The sequence below is a fragment of the Nerophis lumbriciformis genome, linkage group LG03 (assembly GCF_033978685.3).
Source record: "Nerophis lumbriciformis linkage group LG03, RoL_Nlum_v2.1, whole genome shotgun sequence".
NCBI lineage: Eukaryota > Metazoa > Chordata > Actinopteri > Syngnathiformes > Syngnathidae > Nerophis > Nerophis lumbriciformis.
In genome coordinates this window covers 6,545,001-6,572,500 of record NC_084550.2, presented here as the reverse complement: position 1 = coordinate 6,572,500, position 27,500 = coordinate 6,545,001, and the positions used below count along the sequence as shown (strand labels likewise).

At 33.5% G+C, this 27,500-nt stretch overlaps 1 protein-coding gene across 4 annotated transcripts in view; it reads left to right on the top strand.

The window, feature by feature from the left end:
* The window catches only part of taok3a (TAO kinase 3a), a 270,675-nt gene that overhangs the window by 234,192 nt on the left and 8,983 nt on the right, over positions 1 to 27,500 (top strand). For all 4 annotated transcript variants that reach the window (XM_061932585.1, XM_061932564.2, XM_061932575.2 and 1 more), the window contains 6 exons: positions 5,991 to 6,227; positions 13,147 to 13,275; positions 17,173 to 17,376; positions 20,922 to 21,161; positions 21,257 to 21,469; positions 25,822 to 26,004. In XM_061932585.1, the coding sequence (XP_061788569.1) occupies positions 5,991 to 6,227; positions 13,147 to 13,275; positions 17,173 to 17,376; positions 20,922 to 21,161; positions 21,257 to 21,469; positions 25,822 to 26,004 (1,206 nt within the window). The remainder of the gene's footprint in view (positions 1 to 5,990; positions 6,228 to 13,146; positions 13,276 to 17,172; positions 17,377 to 20,921; positions 21,162 to 21,256; positions 21,470 to 25,821; positions 26,005 to 27,500) is intronic.

Below are 27,500 nucleotides of genomic sequence, written 5' to 3'. Positions count from 1 at the left end.
CGTGACGACAGGTTGTAGAGGACGCTAAAGGCAGTGCCTTTAAGGCACGCCCTCAATATTGTTGTCCGGGTGGAAATCTCGCGGGGAGAATCGGGAGAATCTCCCCGCGAGATTTTCGGGAGGAAAATCGGGAGGTTGAAACTGATACCGATAATTTCCGATATTACATTTTAAAGCCTTATCTTATCATTTATCATCTCTACTATTTTGTTTTTCAATTGTATTTTTTGCACTGCAAAAAGTCAGTGTTCAAAAACAATAAAAAGAAATTAAAAAAAATTAGGGATATTTTATTTGAACTAAGCAAAATGATGAACAATAAAATTTGGCTTGTCAAGACTTTCCAAAACAAGTAAAATTAAAGCTGCAAGCAGCATTGGTCGGGCCCGCGTATTTGGCAGGTGCTAGTCCTAAGTGTCCCAATACTTTTGTTCAGTTTTCGTCATAAGTGTCCCAATACTTTTGTCTATTTTTAGTCCGAATTCTCCCAATACTTTTGTTTAGTGTACCTACCTTGTCTGCATTGTGTGGGCACGCTGGTACTTCCTGCTTTTAAGCAGCCTTCTTGAAAAAACAGCAGCATCAGCGCAGCGGCTCTTTGAAGGGTCATAAAATCAAAACCGGAGCCGGTATCAAAACTCTTTCGATAACTTTTAATCAAAAGGGTTCAATCTCTCTCCTGTGTTAGTTTGAAGCCGAAACAACAAACACGCTCAGAGGAGATAATGTCTGAAGAAAGGTGACCGGTTTTTACAAAAATGTTGTGTTGAAGGGGGAATAGAAAGCTTCTTGTAGATTTTTGCTGGGGGTTGTCAATTTATGAAATGTAGGTCTAAGTGAGACCTACGGAGAGGATTTTGTTTCATGTCTCTCCGACCTTCCCAGTGGGAGTTACAGGCAGTTTTGTCATTTTTTTTCTTCCGAGGAGCAGTTTTTTCTCCGTTTTATTCAAAAATTGCTCTAGAGCGCAATTTTTAAATTTGGGGTTAGGTTTTTTTATTAGATCACAATTTTTGCCAGTCCTGATGTGTGCGTTCAGTTTGGTGAGTTTTGAAGCGTGTTAAGGGGGTCAAATTACAGCTCAAAGAGGCAAAAGTGTTTTTAGTATTTTTTTGTCTTGAAGGGGGAATTGCCAACTTCCTGTTGATTTCTGCCCGATGATATACAATTATGAAAACTAGGTCTAAGTCAGACCTACATAGAGGTTTTTGTTTCATGTTTCTCCGATATTCCTAGTGGGAGATATAGGCAGTCTAGTTTTTTTTTTCCTAGGGGGCGCTAGAGCGCAATTTTGAGTTTTGGGGTTCGTTTTTTTTATTAAAAGACAATATTCGCAGATCCTGATGGGTGGGTAAAATATGGTGAGTTTTGAAGCATGTTAAGTGGGTCAAATTAGTGCTCAAAGAGGCGGCGGAAGAATAATAATAATAAGAAAGAAAGAATAAAACCTTACAAATTCAATAGGTCCTTATGGCCCATTGCATAAGGACTCCCTGTGGGAGTCCTTATGCAATGGGCCATGCGGGCCCTAATTAGCTAACCTCAATGAACCCAAAAATACCTTAAAATATGTATATTGTCACTAATAACAAGTGCACTTTTCTAGGTAGAAAAAAACCAGACCTTTTTGCTCAATATGTTGAAAAATATTCTTAAATGAAGTAAATGCTAGTGCCATTATCTTGACATAATGATATGCGCTCGGCATCACGATTTTTTTTTTCATGCTTGAAATAAGAAATGATTACTTTAAAAAAGTAGTTTTATACGTCAATGCGTTTTCTTTATTTTCATGACTATTTACATTGTAGATTGTCACTGAAGGCATCAAAACTATGAATGAACACATGTGGAGTTATGTACTTAACCTACTCAGTGGCCTAGTGGTTAGAGTCGGTAGGTTGTGAGTTCAAACCCCGGCCGAGTCATACCAAAGACTATAAAATGGGACCCATGAATTAATTAACGTGGACCCCGACTTAAACAAGTTGAAAAACCTATTGGGGTGTTACCATTTAGTGGTCAATTGTACGTAATATGTACTGTACTGTGCAACCTACTAATAAAAACTTCAATCAATCAATCAAAAAACCTCCCTGCTTGGCACTCAGCATCAAGGGTTGGAATTGGGGGTTAAATCACCAAAAATGATTCCCGGGCGCGGCCACCGCTGCTGCCCACTGCTCCCCTCACCTCCCAGGGGGTGATCAAGGGTGATGGGTCAAATGCAGAGAATAATTTCGCCACACCTAGTGTGTGTGTGACAATCATTGCTACTTTAACTTGAAATTTAACTTAACAAAAAAAGGTGAAATAACTGAAAACATGTTTTATATTCTAGTTTCTTCTAAATAGCCACCCTTTGCTCCGATTACTGCTTTGCACGCTCTTGGCATTCTCTCGATGAGCTTCAAGAGGTAGTCATCTGACATACCTGCCAACTACTCCGGTTTTCCCATAATTAGTACGGTTTTCATCAACCTATTCCGGGTTACGGTTGCAGTGATAAAAAATACAGTTTTTCATTAATTAAAAAAAAAATAAAAATTTAAGTTTTATTCACGAAATTGCGTAACAACAATGACAATCGACACTGCTTCCCGTAACTTCCTATCGAGCCATTCCGAATGCCATGCGGGAGGCTATTTATAGCACCGCTTCCAAGCACGAGGCACCAGTTGCCATTGTTTCCAAACGAGCGAACGATCATGGAATCAGCCGGAGAAAAATCGCAAACGAGTCTTAAACCGAAAAGAAAACTGCAGTCATTCCGTGAAGAATATTCAAAAGCCTTTTCACCCGTTCCAAAAAGGGTGAAAACTACGCGAATTGCACCTTGTGCAGACAAGATTTTTCGATCGGACACGGAGGAATTAGCGATGTAAAAGACCACGTTGGGACAAAAAAACACAAGTCTAATGCCGTTGCTAGCGATACAAGTGGAAAACTTTCAACGTTTTTTGGATTTTAGCCACAAAAAGGTAATGACACCAATGTTATCTATTGGAATTGTTTAGTACTGTTATACTGTTAAAAGTGTTTATACTATTTATGCTTTCAAGTCCAAGTTGAAGAAATCTTGTTAAATGTTGACAGCATAACTACCAAAATACAGAAGTATGTCCTTAATATTTTTGCAGTGCTATTTCTGTTGAAAAGTTCAAATGATTACATTAGAGATGTGATGTGCCACTTTTCAAGTGTCTGATGGCTTCAATTAATTTTCATAAATTTTTCATATTTTGAATTCTTTTGAAAGGCTTACAAAAAAACTACATTTGAATTGTAATTCCATGCTATTGACAGGACTATTAATTTTAATGAAGTTAGCTTACCATGTTTACAGTATGATAATTGTGATAGAAATGTGAATTTTAGGCACAGAATATTTTTTACAATTGAACAAGGCAGTAGATTATACAAGCTTGGACAGAAAGTTAATAATGACACCAATTTTTTTTTTAATGGAATTGTTTAGTACTGTTTTACCATTTGTTTACTGTAAAAAGTGTTTATACTGTTTATACTTTCAATTAACAAATTGAAGTATTGTGAAAGGTTGACAGGATAACTGGCATTAACTGTCAAAATAATTTCAAACTATTGAAGTTAGCTTACAGAATAAACATGTCAATCAACCCATATGATTTTTGCTGTAATATTTTTGTTTTGAAAAGTCACTGTGACTGATAGAAAAGTGATGGTTTTAGCAACATTTTAACCTGTCTGAATGCTAATAATCATTTTGCGTCGGGGGGCGAAGCCTGAACCCCCCACCAGGACTTTGTCCTGGACCTACCGGGGCCTGCGGCCCCTGGACCCTGGCTACTAGGTTTTTCTGATTTCAAAAGTTGGCAGGTATGATCTGAAATGGTTTTCACTTCACAGGTGTGCTTGAAGCTCATGGAGAGAATGCCAAGAGTGTGCACTGTAAAAAGTCAGTGTTCAAAAAACGGGGAAAAAAATACAAAAATGAGGGGTATTTTATTTGAACTAAGCAAACTTATCTGCCAATAAAACAAGAAAATTTGGCTTGTCAAGACTTTCCAAAACAAGTCAAATTAGCTAACCTCAATGAACCCAAAAATAGCTTAAAATAAGTATATTCTCACTAATAACAAGTGCACTATTCTTGGTAGAAAAAATAAAAAGAGACCTTTTTGCTCAATATGTTGAAAAATATTCTTAAATGAAGTAAATGCTAGTGCCATTATCTTGACATAATGATATGCGCTCGGCATCATCATTTTTTTTCATGCTTGAAGTAAGAAATGTTGACTTTAAAAAAGTAGTTTTATACTTGTGAGTGTTGATGACACAGCTTTGCAACACTTGATATTCTAGTTTCAAGCATGTTTTACTCAATATAGGTCATCAAATCTCAGCAACAAGCTGTAATATCTTACTCAGATCATTTAGGACACTTAAAACAAGTAAAACACTCCAACATAAAATCTGCTTAGTGAGAAGAATTATCTTATCAGACAGAAAACAAGCAAATATCACCCTTATTTGACATATTTCATCTTACTTAGATTTCAGTTTTTGCAGGATATTTCAAAACTAAATTGAAATGAACAAGTTGTTTTTGGTTTTTCAATTTCCGTTTATGATAAGAAAAATCAATTACCAAAACATAAAAAGTTACCGTATTTTCCGCACTATTAGCCGTACCTAAAAACCACAAATTTACTCAAAAGCTGACAGTGCGGCTTATAACCCGGTGCGCTTTATATATGGATTAATATTAAGATTCATTTTCATAAAGTTTAGGTCTCGCAACTACGGTAAACAGCCGCCAGCTTTTTTCCCCGTAGAAGAGGAAGTGCTTCTTCTTCTACGGCAAGCAACCGCCAAGGTAAGCACCCGCCCCCATAGAACAGGAAGCGCTTCTTCTTCTACTGTAAGCAACCACCCGCCCGCGTAGAAGAAGAAGAAGAAGTGCGCGGATATTACGTTTCATTTCCTTTGTGTGTTTACATCTGTAAAGACCACAAAATGGCTCCGACTAAGCGACAGGTTTCCAAGACGCAATCTCTCCATCCGCACACGGACTACTATTTCACAGCAACTGCCTAAAGACTTTCAAGAAAAGCTGGCTACTTTCCGTGCATATTGTAAAAACAAGATAGCTGAAAAAAAGATCCGGCCAGAGAACATTATCAACATGGACGAGGTTCCACTGACTTTTGATATTCCTGTGAACCGCACTGTGGATACAACGGGAGCACGTACGGTGAATATTCGCACCACAGGGAATGAGAAGTCGTCCTTCACTGTGGTTCTAGCTTGCCATGCTAATGGCCAGAAACTTCCACCCATGGTGATATTCAAAAGGAAGACCTTGCCAAAAGAGACCTTTCCAGCCGGCGTCATCATAAAAGCTAACTCGAAGGGATGGATGGATGAAGAAAAGATGAGCGAGTGGTTAAGGGAAGTTTACGCGAAGAGGCCGGGTGGCTTTTTTCACGCAGCTCCGTCCATGTTGATATACGACTCCATGCGCGCCCACATCACGCTGGTTTTTAATATATTATTAATGTTTGACTGACCTATCTGACTGTTTTTTTGACATTCCTTTAGCGCAGTTAGATGCGGCTTATAACACGGGGCGGCTTATAGGTGGACAAAGTTTTGAAATATGCCGTTCATTGAAGGCGCGGCTTATATAACCCAGGGCGCCTTATGGTGCGGAAAATACGGTAGGTTTGTTGAAGACTTTCAATTGGCCCAAAAACCTCACCTTGGCCTGGTTGATACACAATTTGACTCATTTAGTGCGGTGGAGACAAAAACATGTCCGTTAGGTGCACTGAAGACGAGGTGAGTCAAATGTCAGTTTTCATTGAAGCTCATAAAGTGATCCAGGTGGTGAGCGACAAAAGTAAGAACATCACCTTGGGTGAGGTCACGCACCTCCGCCCCCAGGTGTCCTTTGCCTTTTCCGACCCGCAGCCACAAGTGTCCTTTTGGCCCGTGTCTCTGCCCAGGTGACCAAGCAGATCCATGAGCACGAGCAGGAGAGCGAGCTGCGCGAGCAGATGTCGGGCTACAAGCGCATGCGGCGGCAGCACCAGAAGCAGCTGATCGCCCTGGAGAACAAGCTGAAGGCCGAGATGGACGAGCACCGCCTGAAGCTGCAGAAGGAGGTGGAGACGCAGGCCAACAACGCCTACATCGAGCTGGAGAAGCTGGCCAAGCGCCACGCCGTGCACAGCGACAAGGAGGTGGGAAACACTCTTTATTTACCCTAAGAAATAGAATGAGAGGAAAGTGAAGTTTGTCTAAATGTCAAACCATAGTGGATCTAACATAATAGTGTGAGAGTCCAGTCCATAGTGGATCTAACATAATAGTGTGAGAGTCCAGTCCATAGTGGATCTAACATAATAGTGAGAGTCCAGTCCATAGTGGATCCAACATAATAGTGAGAGTCCAGTCCGTAGTGGATCTAACATAATAGTGAGAGTCCAGTCCATAGTGGATCTAACATAATAGTGAGAGTCCAGTCCATAGTGGATCTAACATAATAGTGAGAGTTCAGTCCATAGTGGATCTAACATAATAGTGAGAGTTCAGTCCATAGTGGATCTAACATAATAGTGGGAGTTCAGTCCATAGTGGATCTAACATAATAGTGAGAGTCCAGTCCATAGTGGATCTAACATAATAGTGAGAGTCCAGTCCGTAGTGGATCTAACATAATAGTGAGAGTCCAGTCCATAGTGGATCTAACATAATAGTGAGAGTTCAGTCCATAGTGGATCTAACATAATAGTGAGAGTCCAGTCCATAGTGGATCTAACATAATAGTGAGAGTTCAGTCCATAGTGGATCTAACATAATAGTGGGAGTCCAGTTCATAGTGGATCTAACATAATAGTGTGAGAGTCCAGTCCATAGTGGATCTAACATAATAGTAAGAGTCCAGTCCATAGTGGATCTAACATAATAGTGAGAGTGCAGTCCATAGTGGATCTAACATAATAGTGAAAGTCCAGTCCATAGTGGATGTAACATAATAGTGAGAGTCTAGTCCATAGTGGATCTAACTTAATAGTGTGAGTTCAGTCCATAGTGGATCTAACATAATAGTGAGAGTCCAGTCCATAGTGGATCTAACATAATAGTGAGAGTTCAGTCCATAGTGGATCTAACATAATAGTGGGAGTTCAGTCCATAGTGGATCTAACATAATAGTGAGAGTCCAGTCCGTAGTGGATCTAACATAATAGTGAGAGTCCAGTCCATAGTGGATCTAACTTAATAGTGAGAGTCCAGTCCATAGTGGATCTAACATAATAGTGAGAGTCCAGTCCATTGTGGATCTAACATAATAGTGAGAGTCCAGTCCATAGTGGATCTAACATAATAGTGAGAGTCCAGTCCATAGTGGATCTAACATAATAGTGTGAGAGTTCAGTCCATAGTGGATCTAACATAATAGTGTGAGAGTCCAGTCTATAGTGGATATAACATAATAGTGAGAGTCCAGTCCATAGTGGATCTAACATAATAGTGAGAGTCCAGTCCATAGTGGATCTAACATAATAGTGAGAGTCCAGTCCATAGTGGATCTAACATAATAGTGAGAGAGTCCAGTCCATAGTGGATCTAACATAATAGTGTGAGAGTCCAGTCCATAGTGGATCTAACATAATAGTGTGAGAGTTCAGTCCATAGTGGATCTAACATAATAGTGTGAGAATCCAGTCCATAGTGGATCTAACATAATAGTGTGAGAGTTCAGTCCATAGTGGATCTAACATAATAGTGTGAGAGTCCAGTCTATAGTGGATATAACATAATAGTGAGAGTCCAGTCCATAGTGGATCTAACATAATAGTGAGAGTCCAGTCCATAGTGGATCTAACATAATAGGCATGGCAGCATGGCGTAGTGGGTAGAGCAACCGTGCCAGAAACCTGAGGGTTGCAGGTTCGCTCCCCGCCTCTTACCATCCAAAAATCGCTGCCGTTGTGTCCTTGGGCGGGACACTTCACCCTTTGCCCCCGGTGCCACTCACACCGGTGAATTGAATGATGAATGACAGGTGGTGGTCGGAGGGGCCGTTGGCGCAAATTGCAGCCACGCTTCCGTCAGTCTACCCCAGGGCAGCTGTGGCTATGAAAGTAGCTTACCACCACCAGGTGTGAACGAATGATGGGTTCTACATGTAAAGCGACTTTGGGTACTTAGAAAAGCGCTATATAAATCCCAGTTATTATTATTATTATTAATAGTGAGAGTCCAGTCCATAGTGGATCTAACATAATAGTGAGAGTCCAGTCCATAGTGGATCTAACATAATAGTGAGAGTCCAGTCCATAGTGGATCGAACATAATAGTGAGAGTCCAGTCCATAGTGGATCTAACATAATAGTGAGAGTCCAGTCCATAGTGGATCTAACATAATAGTGAGAGTTCAGTCCATAGTGGATCTAACATAATAGTGAGAGTTCAGTCCATAGTGGATCTAACATAATAGTGGGAGTTCAGTCCATAGTGGATCTAACATAATAGTGAGAGTCCAGTCCATAGTGGATCTAACATAATAGTGAGAGTCCAGTCCGTAGTGGATCTAACATAATAGTGAGAGTCCAGTCCATAGTGGATCTAACATAATAGTGAGAGTTCAGTCCATAGTGGATCTAACATAATAGTGAGAGTCCAGTCCATAGTGGATCTAACATAATAGTGAGAGTTCAGTCCATAGTGGATCTAACATAATAGTGGGAGTCCAGTTCATAGTGGATCTAACATAATAGTGTGAGAGTCCAGTCCATAGTGGATCTAACATAATAGTAAGAGTCCAGTCCATAGTGGATCTAACATAATAGTGAGAGTGCAGTCCATAGTGGATCTAACATAATAGTGAAAGTCCAGTCCATAGTGGATGTAACATAATAGTGAGAGTCTAGTCCATAGTGGATCTAACTTAATAGTGTGAGTTCAGTCCATAGTGGATCTAACATAATAGTGAGAGTCCAGTCCATAGTGGATCTAACATAATAGTGAGAGTTCAGTCCATAGTGGATCTAACATAATAGTGGGAGTTCAGTCCATAGTGGATCTAACATAATAGTGAGAGTCCAGTCCGTAGTGGATCTAACATAATAGTGAGAGTCCAGTCCATAGTGGATCTAACTTAATAGTGAGAGTCCAGTCCATAGTGGATCTAACATAATAGTGAGAGTCCAGTCCATTGTGGATCTAACATAATAGTGAGAGTCCAGTCCATAGTGGATCTAACATAATAGTGAGAGTCCAGTCCATAGTGGATCTAACATAATAGTGTGAGAGTTCAGTCCATAGTGGATCTAACATAATAGTGTGAGAGTCCAGTCTATAGTGGATATAACATAATAGTGAGAGTCCAGTCCATAGTGGATCTAACATAATAGTGAGAGTCCAGTCCATAGTGGATCTAACATAATAGTGAGAGTCCAGTCCATAGTGGATCTAACATAATAGTGAGAGAGTCCAGTCCATAGTGGATCTAACATAATAGTGTGAGAGTCCAGTCCATAGTGGATCTAACATAATAGTGTGAGAGTTCAGTCCATAGTGGATCTAACATAATAGTGTGAGAATCCAGTCCATAGTGGATCTAACATAATAGTGTGAGAGTTCAGTCCATAGTGGATCTAACATAATAGTGTGAGAGTCCAGTCTATAGTGGATATAACATAATAGTGAGAGTCCAGTCCATAGTGGATCTAACATAATAGTGAGAGTCCAGTCCATAGTGGATCTAACATAATAGGCATGGCAGCATGGCGTAGTGGGTAAAGCAACCGTGCCAGAAACCTGAGGGTTGCAGGTTCGCTCCCCGCCTCTTACCATCCAAAAATCGCTGCCGTTGTGTCCTTGGGCGGGACACTTCACCCTTTGCCCCCGGTGCCACTCACACCGGTGAATTGAATGATGAATGACAGGTGGTGGTCGGAGGGGCCGTTGGCGCAAATTGCAGCCACGCTTCCGTCAGTCTACCCCAGGGCAGCTGTGGCTATGAAAGTAGCTTACCACCACCAGGTGTGAACGAATGATGGGTTCTACATGTAAAGCGACTTTGGGTACTTAGAAAAGCGCTATATAAATCCCAGTTATTATTATTATTATTAATAGTGAGAGTCCAGTCCATAGTGGATCTAACATAATAGTGAGAGTCCAGTCCATAGTGGATCTAACATAATAGTGAGAGTCCAGTCCATAGTGGATCGAACATAATAGTGAGAGTCCAGTCCATAGTGGATCTAACATAATAGTGAGAGTCCAGTCCATAGTGGATCTAACATAATAGTGTGAGAGTCCAGTCCATAGTGGATCTAACATAATAGTGAGAGTCCAGTCCATAGTGGATCTAACATAATAGTGTGAGAGTCCAGTCCATAGTGGAACTAACATAATATTGTGAGAGTTCAGTCCATAGTGGATCTAACATAATAGTGAGAGTCCAGTCCATAGTGGATCTAACATAATAGTGTGAGAATCCAGTCCATAGTGGGTCTAACATAATTGTGAGAGTCCAGTCCATAGTGGATCTAACATAATAGTGTGAGAGTCCAGTCCATAGTGGATCTAACATAATAGTGAGAGTCCAGTCCATAGTGGATCTAACATAATAGTGAGAGTCCAGTCCATAGTGGATCTAACATAATAGTGTGAGAGTCCAGTCCATAGTGGATCTAACATAATAGTGAGAGGTGAGTTACTGTAATAAAACAGTTATTGAAAGTACACTGAAATGTGATAATAGTGGGATGAGTTTAAAATAATATTAGTTAATTAATAAATAATAAAATACATAATAAATATTAAATATGTGACTGACAATTTATTTCTAATTTTAATTCAATTTTTTTAAATCTAATTTTTAGGAGAATTCCCTTTTAATTACCGTATTTTCCGGACTATAAGGCGCACTTAAAATCGTTTTTTAGGTTTTTGAGGAATAATTTTGGTTTTATTTGGTACATGGTGTAATAAGTGTGACCAGTAGATGGCAGTCAAACATAAGAGATACATGTAGACTACACTATGATGGCAATATGGCTCAAGTAAACAACACCAACGTTTTATATGCTCCATTGAAAATATAGAACACTACACGCGGTGCTCAGAAATCTATCAAAATGTTTTAGTACGACTTCGGTAAGCTATGAAGCCGCACCGCGTGATGGATTGTCGGTGCATTAAACAAATGAGTATTATTATGGTGTGTTTATAAGGTAAGACATATTATCTGGCGTTTTATTTCGCAATATTATGCAAAAGCAACTTTTCTTACATTCTGGTACCTGCTGATCTGTATTTGGGATCTGCATAAATCCTGAAATATTGCGCACATCCGCCTTTGTAGTCCGTGCTGACTCCGTAGTCGATAAGCTTCTTCTTTTTCTCTATCTTCTTGTTATGTGACATTCATCCTCCGCTGTTGCCATTTCTAATATAAAGTAGTGTAAAGTTCTTACTTATATCTGTCAGTAAACTCGCCATGAAAGCGCTAAAACATACCGGTGTGGTGAGTTTACATTATTCACCCAAGGAACTTTAGTTGTTAGAGAGTTCTGGTCAGATGGTTTTTCACGGGACTTGTTGTTGTTTCCGGATGAGGAGATGCTGCTCCGTTATTGATTAAGGTCAAGTCTGAATGTCATTAAAACAGTTAGCGCCATCTTTTGACACTTCTTCCACTCCCGTCCTTGCACGCTACACCGCTACAACAAAGGTGACGGGGAGAATACGCTCCCGAAGGTGAGCCACGTAATTAAGACCGCCCACAAAACGGCGCATCCTGAAGAGACTGTCAGAAAGCGGATTGAAGATGATCTATAAAACATCATCTTTGCAACATTTTGACCAAAGAACCACCATCACATGTTATGTAGACCAGTATTTTTCAACCTTTTTTGAGCCAAGGCACATTTTTTGTGTTGAAAAAATGCAGAGGCACACCACCAGCAGAAATCATTAAAAAACGAAACTAAATTGACAGTAAAAAGTCGTCGCCACAATTGTTGGGTATGACTTTAAACCACAACCAAGCATGCATCAATATAGCTCTTGTCTCAAAGTAGGTGTACTGTCACCACCTGTCACATCACACCCTGACTTATTTGGACTTTTTTGCCGTTTTCCTGTGTGTAGTGTTTTAGTTCTTGTCTTGCGCTCCTATTTTGGTGACTTTCTCTCTCGTTTTGGTATTTCCCTGTAGCAGTTTCAGGTCTTCCTTTGAGCGATATTTCCCGCATCTACTTTGTTTTAGCAATCAAGAATATTTCAGTTGTTTTTATCCTTCTTTGTGGGGACATTGTTGATTGTCATGGTGTGTTCGGATGTACTTTGTCTTTGCTCCACAGTAAGTCTTTGCTGTCGTCCAGCATTCTGTTTTTATGTTTTTATCCTTCTTTGTGGGGACATTGTTGATTGTCATGTCTTCGGATGTACTTTGTCTTTGCTCCACTGTAAGTCTTTGCTGTCGTCCAGCATTCTGTTTTTAATTTGTAGCCAATTCAGTTTTAGTTTTGTTCTGCATAGCCTTCCCTAAGCTTCAATGCCTTTTCTTAGGGGCACTCACCTTTTGTTTATTTTTGGTTTAAGCATTAGACACCTTTTTTTACCTGCACCCTGCCTCCCGCTGTTTTCGACATCTACAAAGCAATTAGCTACCGGCTGCCACCTACTGATATGGAAGAGTATTACACGGTTACTCTGCCGAGCTCTAGACAACACCGACACTCAACAACAACACATCATTTGCAGACTATAATTACTGGTTTGCAAAAAATATTTTGAACCCAAATAGGTGAAATTAGATCATCTCCCACGGCACACCAGACTGTATCTCACAGTGGTTGAAAAACACTGATGTAGACCACAAGGAAGTGTTTTACATTTAGAAAAAAAAAATAATAATATGACTCCTTTAATGCGCCCTATAATCCGGTGCGCCTTATATATGAAAAAAGATCGAAAATAGACCATTCATCAACAGTGCACCCTATGGTCCGGAAAATACAGTAAGTGTTTCAATTTCAATGGACATTTTAGATGAACGCATTAGTTAAGCTGATGTTGTTTATTTTGTCTTTGAGAGTAACGCATCGGTTAAAAGTTTGCTTTATTTCATGTTTCCAAAACTAGATGAAGACCACGTTGACGGACGAGAAGAAGTTCCAGCAGCAGATTGTGACGCAGCAGAAGAAGGAGCTGACCACCTTTCTGGACAATCAGAAGAAGCAGTACAAACTCTGCAAGGAGAAGATTAAGGAGGTGGTTTTATCATATATTTATCAATATTTTATAATTTTTTTTTTTTTTTTAGACATGTATCTCGTGCACTCCAGAAACTTTCTCGTGCGCACGAGATACATGTCTAAAAAATAAATAAAAAAAAATTATTTTAAAAAAAATTGTTTTATATAACTTTATAAAAAGGTTCTCGTGCGCCCAAGAAACTTTCTCGTGGAGATACATGTCTAAAAAATAAATAAATAAATAAATAAAAATTATTTAAAAAAAAATAATAATTTATATAACTTTGTAAAAAGTTTCTCATGCGCACAAAAAAGTTTCTCGTGCGCACGAGATACATGTCTAAAAAATAAATAAATAAATCAAAATTATAAAAACTTTTTTTTTTTATATAACTTTATAAAAAGTTTCTCGTGCGCACAAGAAACTTTCTCGTGCGCACGAGATACATGTCTAAAAAATAAATAAATAAATAAAAATTATAAAAAAATGTTTTGTTTTATATAACTTTATAAAAAGTTTCTCGTGCGCTCCAGAAACTTTCTTGTGCGCACGGGATACATGTCTAAAAAATAAATAAATAAATAAAAATTATAAAAAAATGTTTTGTTTTATATAACTTTATAAAAAGTTTCTCGTGCGCCCAAGAAACTTTCTCGTGGAGATACATGTCTAAAAAATAAATAAATAAAAATTATTTAAAAAAAAAAAAAAATTATATAACTTTGTAAAAAGTTTCTCATGCGCACAAAAAAGTTTCTCGTGCGCACAAGATACATGTCTAAAAAATAAATAAATAAATAAAAATTATAAAAACTTTTTTTTTTTATATAACTTTATAAAAAGTTTCTCGTGCGCACAAGAAACTTTCTCGTGCGCACGAGATACATGTCTAAAAAATAAATAAAAATTATAAAAAAATGTTTTGTTTTATATAACTTTATAAAAAGTTTCTCGTACGCTCCAGAAACTTTCTTGTGCGCACGGGATACATGTCTAAAAAATAAATAAATAAATAAAAATTTTTTTTTTTTAAAAATAAATTTTTTATATAACTTCATAAAAAGTTTCTCGTGCACACGAGATACATGTCTAAAAAATAAATAAATAAATACAAATTATAAAAACTTTTTTTTTTTATATAACTTTATAAAAAGTTTCTCGTGCGCACAAGATAGTTTCTCGTGCGCACGAGATACATGTCTAAAAAATAAATAAATAAATAAAAATTATAAAAAAATGTTTTGTTTTGTATAACTTTATAAAAAGTTTCTCGTGCGCCCAAGAAACTTTCTCGTGCGCCCAAGAATCTTTCTCGTGCGCACAAGATAGTTTCTCGTGCGCACGAGATACATGTCTAAAAAATAAATAAATTAAAAAAAAATATTTAAAAAATTTTTTTTTTATATAACTTTATAAAAAGTTTCTCGTGCGCTCCAGAAACTTTCTTGTGCGCACGGGATACATGTCTAAAAAATAAATAAATAAATAAAAATTATTTAAAAAAATAAATAAAATTTTTATATAACTTCATAAAAAGTTTCTCGTGCGCACAAGAAACTTTCTCGTGCGCACAAGATAGTTTCTCGTGCGCACGAGATACATGTCTAAAAAATAAATAAATAAATAAAAATTATAAAATACATTTTTGTTTTATATAACTTTATAAAAAGTTTCTCGTAGGCCCAAGAAACTTTCTCGTGCGGCCAAGAAACTTTCTCGTGCGCACAAGATAGTTTCTCATGCGCACGAGATACATGTCTAAAAAATAAATAAATAAATAAAAATTATTAAAAAAAAAAAAATTTTATATAACTTTATAAAAAGTTTCTTGTGCGCTCCAGAAACTTTCTTGTGCGCACGGGATACATGTCTAAAAAATAAATAAATAAATAAAAATTATTAAAAAAAAAAAAAAAAAATTTTTTATATAACTTCATAAAAAGTTTCTCGTGCACACGAGATACATGTCTAAAAAATAAATAAATAAATAAATAAAAATTATAAAAAAACATTTTGTTTTATATAACTTTATAAAAAGTTTCTCGTGCGCCCAAGAAACGTTCTCGTGCGCACAAGATAGTTTCTCGTGCGCACGAGATACATGTCTAAAAAATAAAAAAATAAAAATAATTAAAAAAATAAAAAAATGTATATAACTGTATAAAAAGTTTCTTGTGCGCTCCAGAAACTTTCTTGTGCGCACGGGATACATGTCTAAAAAATAAATAAATTTAAAAAAATTATTTAAAAAAAAATAAAAAAATTTATATTACTTCATAAAAAGTTTCTCGTGCACACGAGATACATGTCTAAAAAATTAATAAATAAATACAAATTATAAAAACTTTTTTTTTTATATAACTTTATAAAAAGTTTCTCGTGCGCACAAGAAACTTTCTTGTGCGCACAAGATAGTTTCTCGTGCGCACGAGATACATGTCTAAAAAATAGATAAATAAATAAAAATTATAAAATAAATTTTTGTTTTATATAACTTTATAAAAAGTTTCTCGTGCGCCCAAGAAATGTTCTCGTGCGGCCAAGAAACTTTCTCGTGCGCACAAGATAGTTTCTCGTGCGCACGAGATACATGTCTAAAAAATAAATAAATAAATAAAAATGATTAAAAAAAAAAAAAAAAAAATTTATATAACTTTATAAAAAGTTTCTTGTGCGCTCCAGAAACTTTCTTGTGCGCACGGGATACATGTCTAAAAAATAAATATAAATTATTAAAAAAAAAAAAAAAAAATTTTTTATATAACTTCATAAAAAGTTTCTCGTGCACACGAGATACATGTCTAAAAAATAAATAAATAAATACAAATTATAAAAACTTTTTTTTTTTATATAACTTTATAAAAAGTTTCTCGTGCGCACAAGAAACTTTCTCGTGCGCACAAGAAACTTTCTCGTGCGCACAAGATAGTTTCTCGTGCGCACGAGATACAGGTCTAAAAAATAAATAAATAAATAAAAATTATAAAATACATTTTTGTTTTATATAACTTTATAAAAAGTTTCTCGTGCGCCCAAGAAACTTTCTCGTGCGCACAAGATAGTTTCTCGTGCGCACGAGATACATGTCTAAAAAATAAATAAAAATTATTAAAAAAAAAAAATGTTTAATATAACTTTATAAAAAGTTTCTCGTGCGCTCCAGAAACTTTTTTGTGCGCACGGGATACATGTCTAAAAAATAAATAAATAAATAAAAATTATTTTAAAATTAAAAAAAAAAAAAAAAGTATATAACTTCATAAAAAGTTTCTCGTGCGCACGAGATACATGTCTAAAAAAATAGAAATAAAATAAAAATTATAAAAAAAAATGTTTCTCCCATGTCCCTTTAGGGGCTCCGTACATTTCAAATCCTTGTGGGAATTTTCCAAATTATTCTATTATTGATATATTTTTTTTTAATGTATCCATGTTGTGCTTAGTATCACATTATCATTAACTTTGAGGCAAGAGTAAAGTCCCTTGCTATCACCATGTTCCCATGCTAGCATGTTAGCATGGTTAGTATTTACGTTCCGTCGCCACACTGCCCAGGGTAAAAGGCAAAGTTCACCAAGTCTTTCTCAGATTTTAGGCCAGGGGTTAGCAACAGGTTCTGTGGTTATCATCCCCTTTTTCCCCCCAGGATAGCCATGTTGTACTTAGCAGCCAGGCCCATTGATTCCTTACAATACGTATTGGTCCACTTCCGGTTCTTTGGTCACACTTTTTTTCCCCCTCATTGCCTTCACCGTTGCCCCCTTATTGCACTGAGCAACCAGGCGGACTATGTCGCAACGGGTTCCTTTTCCTGTTCTATGGTTATCATCACGTTCCCGCCGCAGAATAAAAAGCCAAAGAACCATGTCTGGCTTGCTTGCTGGCTGACATTGGTCTTCCGTCTCCTCCCAGGAGATGAGCGAGGACCACAGCACGCCCAAGAAGGAGAAGCAGGAGCGCCTGTCCAAGCACAAGGAGAACATGCAGCACTCGCAGGCGGAGGAGGAGGCCCACCTGCTGTCCCACCAGAGGGTCTACTACGACAGGAACTGCCGCGCCTTCAGGCGCAGGACTATGATCAAGAGGCACGACCAGGAGCAGGAACAAATACGAGAGGTGACGCCAAAATGACACTTTTATTATTATATTACACTCTTTTCTTTTTTTTTCACTTCCTTGATTAAATCATCTTTATTTCATGAATCAATTTAAGTAGCTTGAAATAATGCAAATGTCAATTTGAATAACATTGTTCTTGATTAATGACAATACAATTACACATGTTTTGTTGATTTAATGAATTCAATGTAAACATATTTATTTTCTTAAACATTATTAAAAATATCATATATGTGAAATATATAAAATATAAATATTTTATAAATAAATACATATATGAATAGTATATATATTAATGTACATTGAATATTATATGATGATTTTAATTATCATAATTATTGTTGGTGGTAGTCATATTTATCCTTCATATTAGTAGTATTGTATAATATTTTTGTATTTGCATTATTATTGTTTTTTTGTAGTATTCACATATTTTTATACTAGGATTTTAGTATGTTTTTAGTAGTAGTATTAGTAGTGCTAACATGATAGTTGTATATTTTTGGAGTAATTTATTAAATATTTAGTCATTATTCAGTGGCAGTAATAGTATATATTTTAAGCAATGTTTTAATATTATTTTTGATTTATATTACCAATATTAGTATTAATATCAAAATATCGGAAAATAAATGATATATTTAAGACAAATTAGTTTATTTGTTTTTTTTATTTAGTAGTAGTAATACTTGACATTTAAACTATTGTTTTGAGTATTATAATTAGTAGTATTAGTAATAGTGGAGGAGATAGAATATTTTATACTTCATGTATATTTATGGTTCATAACAATATTTCATACATATTTGAGTGTATATTTATGGTTCATAACAATATTTCACATATATTTTAATGTATATTTATGGTTCATAATATTTTACACATTTTAGTGTATATTTATGGCTCATAACAATATTTCGCACGTTTTGAGTGTATATTTATAGTTCATAACAATATTTCACACATATTTGAGTGTATATTTATGCTTCATAACAATATTTCACATATATTTTAATGTATATTTATGGTTCATAACAATATTTCTCACATTTTAGTGTATATTTATGGCTCATAAGAATATTTCACATATTTTAATGTATATTTATGGTTCATAACAATATTTCACACATTTTAGTGTATATTTATGGCTCATAACAACATTTCACACATATTTGAGTGTAGTGGCATGGTTCTTGTCCCCAATGTAAGTGGACTGTAACGTCCCAAAGTCGGCAGTCTGCACCTTTAATCCACATTTATTTAAATGCATTAATACTTACTGTTATCAAATGGACAAGTTGTTTTAAAGAATTAAAATGTAATCACCTGTAAGTACTTTATTATTGACATAATTAATTAATAATATTTGAAGAAAATATTAAACTGATGTGCTCATTTCACATTGAAATATTGTATTGTGTTTTAAAACAGTTTGTAATAATCCCACTAAAAAGTGTTTAAATAATTAATTGATAATAATTAAATAATATTTGAAGAGGGTGTATCATATATTTGAAAACAATATAATAAAAAAACTGATGTGATTATTTCAATATTAAATATTTTATTTTTCAATCCGACTAAAAAGTGTTTAAATAATTATTAATAACTGAATAATATTTGAAGAGGGTATATGATATATTTGAAAACACTATTTAAAAAATGATGTGATTATTGCAATTGTAAATATTTTTCAATGCAACTAAAAAGTGTTTAAATAATTAATTAAAAATAATTGAATAATGTTTGAAGAGGGTATATAATATATTTGAAAACATTATTGTTAAAAAAAAGGAGTATTTCTATTTTAAATATTATATTTTTCAATCCAACTAAAAAGTGTTTGAATAATTAATTAATAATACATAAATATTTGAAGAGGACACATCATATATTTGAAAAAATATATTATTAAAAAAACTGATGTGATGATTTCAATTTTAAATATATTTTCAATCCAACTAAAAAGTGTTTACATTTATAATAAATATTGAATAATATTTGAAGAAGGTATTTAATATATTTGAAAACATTATTATCAAAAAAGTTGTGATTATTTTAAATATATGTTTCAATCCAACTAAAAAGTGTTTAAATAATTAATGATAAATATTTGAGGAGCTTATATATTTGAAAAAAATATTATTAAAAAGCTGATGTGATGATTTCAATTTTAAAATATTGTATTGTGTTTTAAAACAGTTTGTAATAATTCAACTACAAAGTGTTTAAATAATTAATTAACAATAGGTAAATGATATTTGAAAGGGGTGTATAATATATTTGAAGATAGTATAATAAAAAAACTGATGATTTTTTTTAATTTTAAATATTTTATTTTTCAATCCAACTAAAAAGTGTTTAAATAATAATATTTGAAAACATTATTATTAAAACAATTATGTGATTATTTAAATTTTAAATATATTTTTTAATCCAACTAAAAAGTGTTTAAATAATTAATTAATACTAAATAAATATTTGAAGAGCTTATAATATATTTGAAAACAAATATTAAAAAACTGATGTGATTATTTGAATTTTAAATATTTTATTTTTAATCCAACTAGAAAGTGTTTAAATAATTAATAATAACGGAATAATATTTGAAGAGGGTACATAATATATTTGAAAACATTATTTAAAAAAATGTATTATTTCAATTGTAAATCTATTTCTCAATGCAAATAAAAAGTGTTTAAATAATTAATTAAAGATAATTTAATAATATTTGAAGAGGGTGTATATAATATATTTGAAATCATTATTTTAAAAAATTGATTATTTCAATTGTAAATATTATATTTTTCAATGCAACTAAAAAGTGTTTAAATAATTAATGAAAAATAATTGAATAATATTTGAAGAGGGTGTATATAATATATTTGAAAACATTATTTAAAAAAAAAAAGAGTTTCTATTTTAAATATTATATTTTTCAATCCAACTAAAAAGTGTTTAAATCATTAATTAATAATAAATAAATACATATTTGAAGAGCTTATATCATTTGAAAAAATATATATGAAAAAAACTTATGTGATGATTTAAATTTTAAAATATTGTATGTTTTAATCCATCTAAAAAAGTGTTTAGATAATTCATTATTAATAAATACATATTTGAAGAGGGTATATAATTTATTTGGAAAAAAAACATTATTAAAAAAAAATGCATTTTTTTAATCCAACTAATTATTAATAAAGAGTGTACAATATTTTGAGTAACAGTTGAAACGGCACACAAAAATATATATTTTAAAACAAAACGTGCTGCTTGTATAGGAATATTTCAGGTATTTATTTATTCTTCATGCAGTTCTAGTACTATTTCTAGATCAAAACTCTTTGTTGGAGTCGTTGTTGCGCTACCTAGTGGTGAAGTGGGAAAATGACAATTTAGATGTCCATGTTGAGATCTTAAGTGCTGATGTAAGCACTTTTAAGTGTTCATAAACTGTTTGACATATGTTCTCCTTGGGGGGGGGGCTAGTTAGTTGTAGTTAGTGAGTTAAAATATGATATTTGCCATATTTGGTGCAGGAGCTGAACAAGAAGAAGACCCAGAAGGAGATGGAGCACGCCATGTTGATCCGACACGACGAGTCCACGCAGGAGTTGGAGCAGCGGCAGCTCAGGACGCTCCAGAAGCTGCGCATGGACCTGATCCGCCTGCAGCACCAGACCGAGCTGGAGAACCAAATCGAGTACAACAACCGACGCGAGCGGGAACTCCACCGCAAGCACGTGATGGAGCTCCGGCAGCAGCCCAAGAACCTCAAAGTAAGACGGGCGGCGCGGCGGCGTAACCGTGGGTGACGCCTTTTTGACGCACTGATGCAAAGGTGTTCATCTCCACCTCCTCCCGCCTGCCGCAGGTGCTGGAGATGCAGATCAAGAAGCAGTTCCAGGACACGTGCAAAGTGCAAACCAAGCAGTACAAAGCGCTGCGCCATCACCAGATGGAGGTGACGCCCAAAGCTGAGCACAAGACCGTACTCAAGGCGCTAAAGGACGAGCAGACGCGCAAACTCGCCATCCTGGCCGAGCAGTACGAGCAGAGCATCAACGAGATGATGGCCTCGCAGGCGGTGAGTGTCACGGCCACGCCGGTCCCTACAGCATGTGCTGGAAAGATGACACACACCACAGAAATACAATATACTCTACATTATATACATACTGTATATACAGTCAATACACAGTATATGTATGTACATACATACATGTATGTGTATATATATATATATATATATATATATATATATACACATACATGTATGTATGTACATACATCCATATTTATGTGTGTGTGTGTGTGTATATAATATATATACAGGTAAAAGCCAGTAAATTAGAATATTTTGAAAAACTTGATTTATTTCAGTAATTGCATTCAAAAGGTGTAACTTGTACATTATATTTATTCATTGCACACAGACTGATGCATTCAAATGTTTATTTCATTTAATTTTGATGATTTGAAGTGGCAACAAATGAAAATGCAAAATTCCGTGTGTCACAAAATTAGAATATTACTTAAAGCTAATACAAAAAAGGGATTTTTAGAAATGTTGGCCAACTGAAAAGTATGAAAATGAAAAATATGAGCATGTACAATACTCAATACTTGGTTGGAGCTCCTTTTGCCTCAATTACTGCGTTAATGCGGCGTGGCATGGAGTCGATGAGTTTCTGGCACTGCTCAGGTGTTATGAGAGCCCAGGTTGCTCTGATAGTGGCCTTCAACTCTTCTGCGTTTTTGGGTCTGGCATTCTGCATCTTCCTTTTCACAATACCCCACAGATTTTCTATGGGGCTAAGGTCAGGGGAGTTGGCGGGCCAATTTAGAACAGAAATACCATGGTCCGTAAACCAGGCACGGGTAGATTTTACGCTGTGTGCAGGCGCCAAGTCCTGTTGGAACTTGAAATCTCCATCTCCATAGAGCAGGTCAGCAGCAGGAAGCATGAAGTGCTCTAAAACTTGCTGGTAGACGGCTGCGTTGACCCTGGATCTCAGGAAACAGAGTGGACCGACACCAGCAGATGACATGGCACCCCAAACCATCACTGATGGTGGAAACTTTACACTAGACTTCAGGCAACGTGGATCCTGTGCCTCTCCTGTCTTCCTCCAGACTCTGGGACCTCGATTTCCAAAGGAAATGCAAAATTTGCATGGTTGGGTGATGGTTTGGGGTGCCATGTCATCTGCTGGTGTCGGTCCACTCTGTTTCCTGAGATCCAGGGTCAACGCAGCCGTCTACCAGCAAGTTTTAGAGCACTTCATGCTTCCTGCTGCTGACCTGCTCTATGGAGATGGAGATTTCAAGTTCCAACAGGACTTGGCGCCTGCACACAGCGCAAAATCTACCCGTGCCTGGTTTACGGACCATGGTATTTCTGTTCTAAATTGGCCCGCCAACTCCCCTGACCTTAGCCCCATAGAAAATCTGTGGGGTATTGTGAAAAGGAAGATGCAGAATGCCAGACCCAAAAACGCAGAAGAGTTGAAGGCCACTATCAGAGCAACCTGGGCTCTCATAACACCTGAGCAGTGCCAGAAACTCATCGACTCCATGCCACGCCGCATTAACGCAGTAATTGAGGCAAAAGGAGCTCCAACCAAGTATTGAGTATTGTACATGCTCATATTTTTCATTTTCATACTTTTCAGTTGGCCAACATTTCTAAAAATCCCTTTTTTGTATTAGCCTTAAGTAATATTCTAATTTTGTGACACACGGAATTTTGGATTTTCATTTGTTGCCACTTCAAATCATCAAAATTAAATGAAATAAACATTTGAATGCATCAGTCTGTGTGCAATGAATAAATATAATGTACAAGTTACACCTTTTGAATGCAATTACTGAAATAAATCAAGTTTTTCAAAATATTCTAATTTACTGGCTTTTACCTGTGTGTGTGTGTGTGTGTGTGTGTGTATATATATATATATATATATATATATATATATATATATATATATATATGTATGTACATACATACATACACAGCATATCAATCAATCAATGTTTATTTATATAAATGTATGTACACAGTATGTATATACATATATGTATGTATGTACGGTGCAGATTAAATGATAAAAAAATTATTTTAAACTAAAAAAATCAATAGAATCCGTCCTTTGGGGGAAAAAAAAGTTTAAAAATTACTAGTGATGATTTAATAATTTTTAGTAACTTGTTTAATATTATTTTTATTATTATTTTTGCTGGTAGTAGCAGTTCTCGTAGCATATGGTATAGTAATATTATTATAATTCTTGTATTTATTATTGTATGCATGTTCTAACATTGATATATATGTTGTATATAACATTTATATAATATATATAACATTTTTTGACTAGTTTAGTGTTGAATATTATATATGAGGATTTCAATTATAATTATTGTTGGTGGTAGTCATTTTGGTCAAATTTATTTATCCTTCATATTAATAGTATTGTATAATGATATTTTTGTATTTGCATTATTATTGTTTTTTGTAGTAGATTGTAGTATGTTATTAGTAGTAGTATTAGTAGTGCTTACATGATAGTTGTTGTTGTATATTTTTGGAATAATTTATTAAATATTTAGTCATTATTCAGTGGCAGTAATAGTATATATTTTAACTAATGTTTTCATATTATTTTTTATTTATATTACCAATATTAGTATTAATATCAAAATATTAAAAAATAAATGTGTCTAAAAGATATATTTAAGACAAAATAGTTTATGATTTTTATTTATTTAGTAGTAGTAATACTTTACATTTAAACTATTGTTTTGAGTATTATAATTAGTAGTAATAGTAGTAGCAGTAAAAGTAATAGTGGAGGTGGTAGAATATTTTATGCTACTATTCAATATTTAATAGCAGTATTATATTGGTGTAATAATAATACATTTTTATTTGATCATTTAGTTGTAGTAATAGTATAGTTGTTGCCTTACATATTACTCTTGTTTTGATGATGATGATTATTATAATTATTATTATATTAGGTCTTATTTTTTTAGTAGTGTACTATTATATTTAATATAAAATGTTTTACTGTTTCATTTTGATGTATATTATTTTAAGTATTATTGTAGTTATTTTGTTAATATTATTTAAGTTGTTGTTTTAATGAAACTATTAATTTACAACTACGATTTACCTAAATATATTTAATTTTATATTATCATCAGTATTATTAATAAAATGTTAAAAACTACATTTGTCTCAAATATATATTAAGTCAATTTTAGACTAAATTAATCTAAAATATAGATTTTAGATCAATTTAGGTTTTAATATTTTATTATTATGTAGTAGTAAAAGTTTACATTTGAATTATTATTTTGAGTATTATAACATTCCGTATTAGTAGTAGCATTAAACGTAGTAGTGTAGGTGTTAGAATATTGTCATGCTATGCTATTGTTTTTGTGTACTATTATTATTGTTTTATTATTCTGTCCGATTTTGTAGTAGTAATAGTATGTGTAGCCTTGTATATTACTCTTGTTTTGATTATTATTATTATTATTATGGCTTATTTTTAGTAGTACTAGTGTTTTATTTTAATTTTGATGATATTATTTGAAGTATTATGTTTATTATAATATTATTTAAGTTGTTGTTTTAATAAAAATATTAATTAAAAAAATCACCAATAGTATTTGTTACCTAAATATATTTATTTTGTCATTTTCATTTATATTATCATTACCAGGATTGATAATAAGATATTAAAAAGTAAATTTGTCTAAAATATAGACTTTAGACGAATCTAAAAAAAAGTATTTAAAAGATAATAAAAAATTAAAAAATGTTTAAACTAAATGTTTCTAAATTAAAATATATATTTTAGACAAATTTAATTTTTAATATCTTATTATCAACACTGGTAATGATAATATAAATGAAATAAAATAAATATATTTAGGTAACCAATACTATTAGTGATTTTTTTAATTAATATTTTCATTAAAACAACAATTTAAATAATAATAATAAAATAACTACTATTCGTCTAAAATAAAATTTTAGACACATTTTGTTTTTAATGTTATTTAGTAGTAGTAATATTATACATTTAAACTATTTTGACTATTATAATTAGTAATATTAGTAGTAGCAGTAAATGTAGTAGTGGAGGTGATAGAATATTTATATGGTACTATTTATTAATTAATTAATATTTGTGTACTAATATTACATTTAATTATTTTAATAATCTTTTAGTAGTAATAGTATATTTATCCACATATATTTGTTTTTATTATTATTATTATAGGTCTTATTTGTATTATCACTGTATAGTTGATACCAATGTTTTAAAGGATATTATCTGAAATATTATTGTAGTTATTTAGATGAAAAAAATCAGTAATGTGACATGTTGTTGTGGGCGTGTCCTGTCTGTGGTTGGCGTGCAGCTGCGTCTGGACGAGGCGCAGGAGGCGGAGTGTCAGGCGCTGAGGCAGCAGCTGCAGCAGGAGATGGAGCTGCTCAACGCCTACCAGAGCAAGATCAAGATGCAGACGGAGGCTCAGCACGAGCGTGAGCAGCACAAGCTGGAGCAGAAGGTGTCGCTGCGACGTGCACACCTGGAACAAAAGGTGAGACGCTCAAAGTGGCCCACCTCAACACTTTCCATCATGACGCAATACTTCACATACAGTATATTTATGCTTCATAACAATATTTCACACATTTTAGTGTATATTTATGCTTCATCGCAATATTGCACACATTTTAATGTATATTTATGCTTCATAACAATATTTCACACATATTTGAGTGTATATTTATGCTTCATAACAATATTTCACACATTTTAATGTATATTTATGCTTTATAACAATATTTCACACATTTTAATGTATATTTATGCTTCATAACAATATTTCACACATATTTGAGTGTATATTTATGCTTCATAACAATATTTCACACATTTTAATGTATATTTATGCTTTATAACAATATTTCACACATTTTAATGTATATTTATGCTTCATAACAATATTTCACACATTTTAATGTATATTTATGCTTCATAACAATATTTCACACATATTTTAATGTATATTTATGGTTCATAACAATATTTCACACATTTGTGAGTGTTTATTTACGGTTCATAACAATATTTCACACATTTTACTGTATATTTATGCTTTATAACAATATTTCACACATTTTAGTGTATATTTATGCTTCATAACAATATTTCACACATATTTGAGTGTATATTTATAGCTCATAACAATATTTCACACATTTTAATGTATATTTATGGCTCATAACAATATTTCACAATTGTTTTAATATTTATGCTTTATAACAATATTTCACACATATTTTAGTGTATATTTATGCTTCATAACAATATTTCACACATTTTTGAGTGTTTATTTATAGTTCTTAACAATATTTCACACATTTTAATGTATATTTACGGTTCATAACCATATTTCACACATTTTAGTGTATATTTATGCTTCATAACAATATTTCACACATATTTTAATGTATATTTATGGCTCATAACAATATTTCACAATTGTTTTAATATTTATGGTTTTAAACAATATTTCACACATATAATTTATTTTTATGCTTCATAACAATATTTCACACATTTTTGAGTGTTTATTTATAGTTCTTAACAATATTTCACACATTTTATGTATATTTATGCTTCATAACAATATTTCACACATTTTTGAGTGTTTATTTCTAGTTCTTAACAATATTTCACACATTTTATGTATATTTATGCTTCATTACAATATATCACACATATTTGAATGTATATTTATGCTTCATAACAATATTTCACACATTTTAGTGTATATTTATGCTTCATAACAATATTTCACACATTTTAGTGTATATTTATGGTTCATAACACTATTTCACACATTTTAATGTATATTTACGGTTCATAGCATTATTTCACATATTTAGTGTATATTTATGGTTCATAACAATATTTCACACATTTTAATGTATATTTATGCTTCCTAACAATATTTCACTCATTTTAGTGTATATTTATGGTTCATAACAATATTTCACACATATTTTCATGTATATTTATGTGTCATAA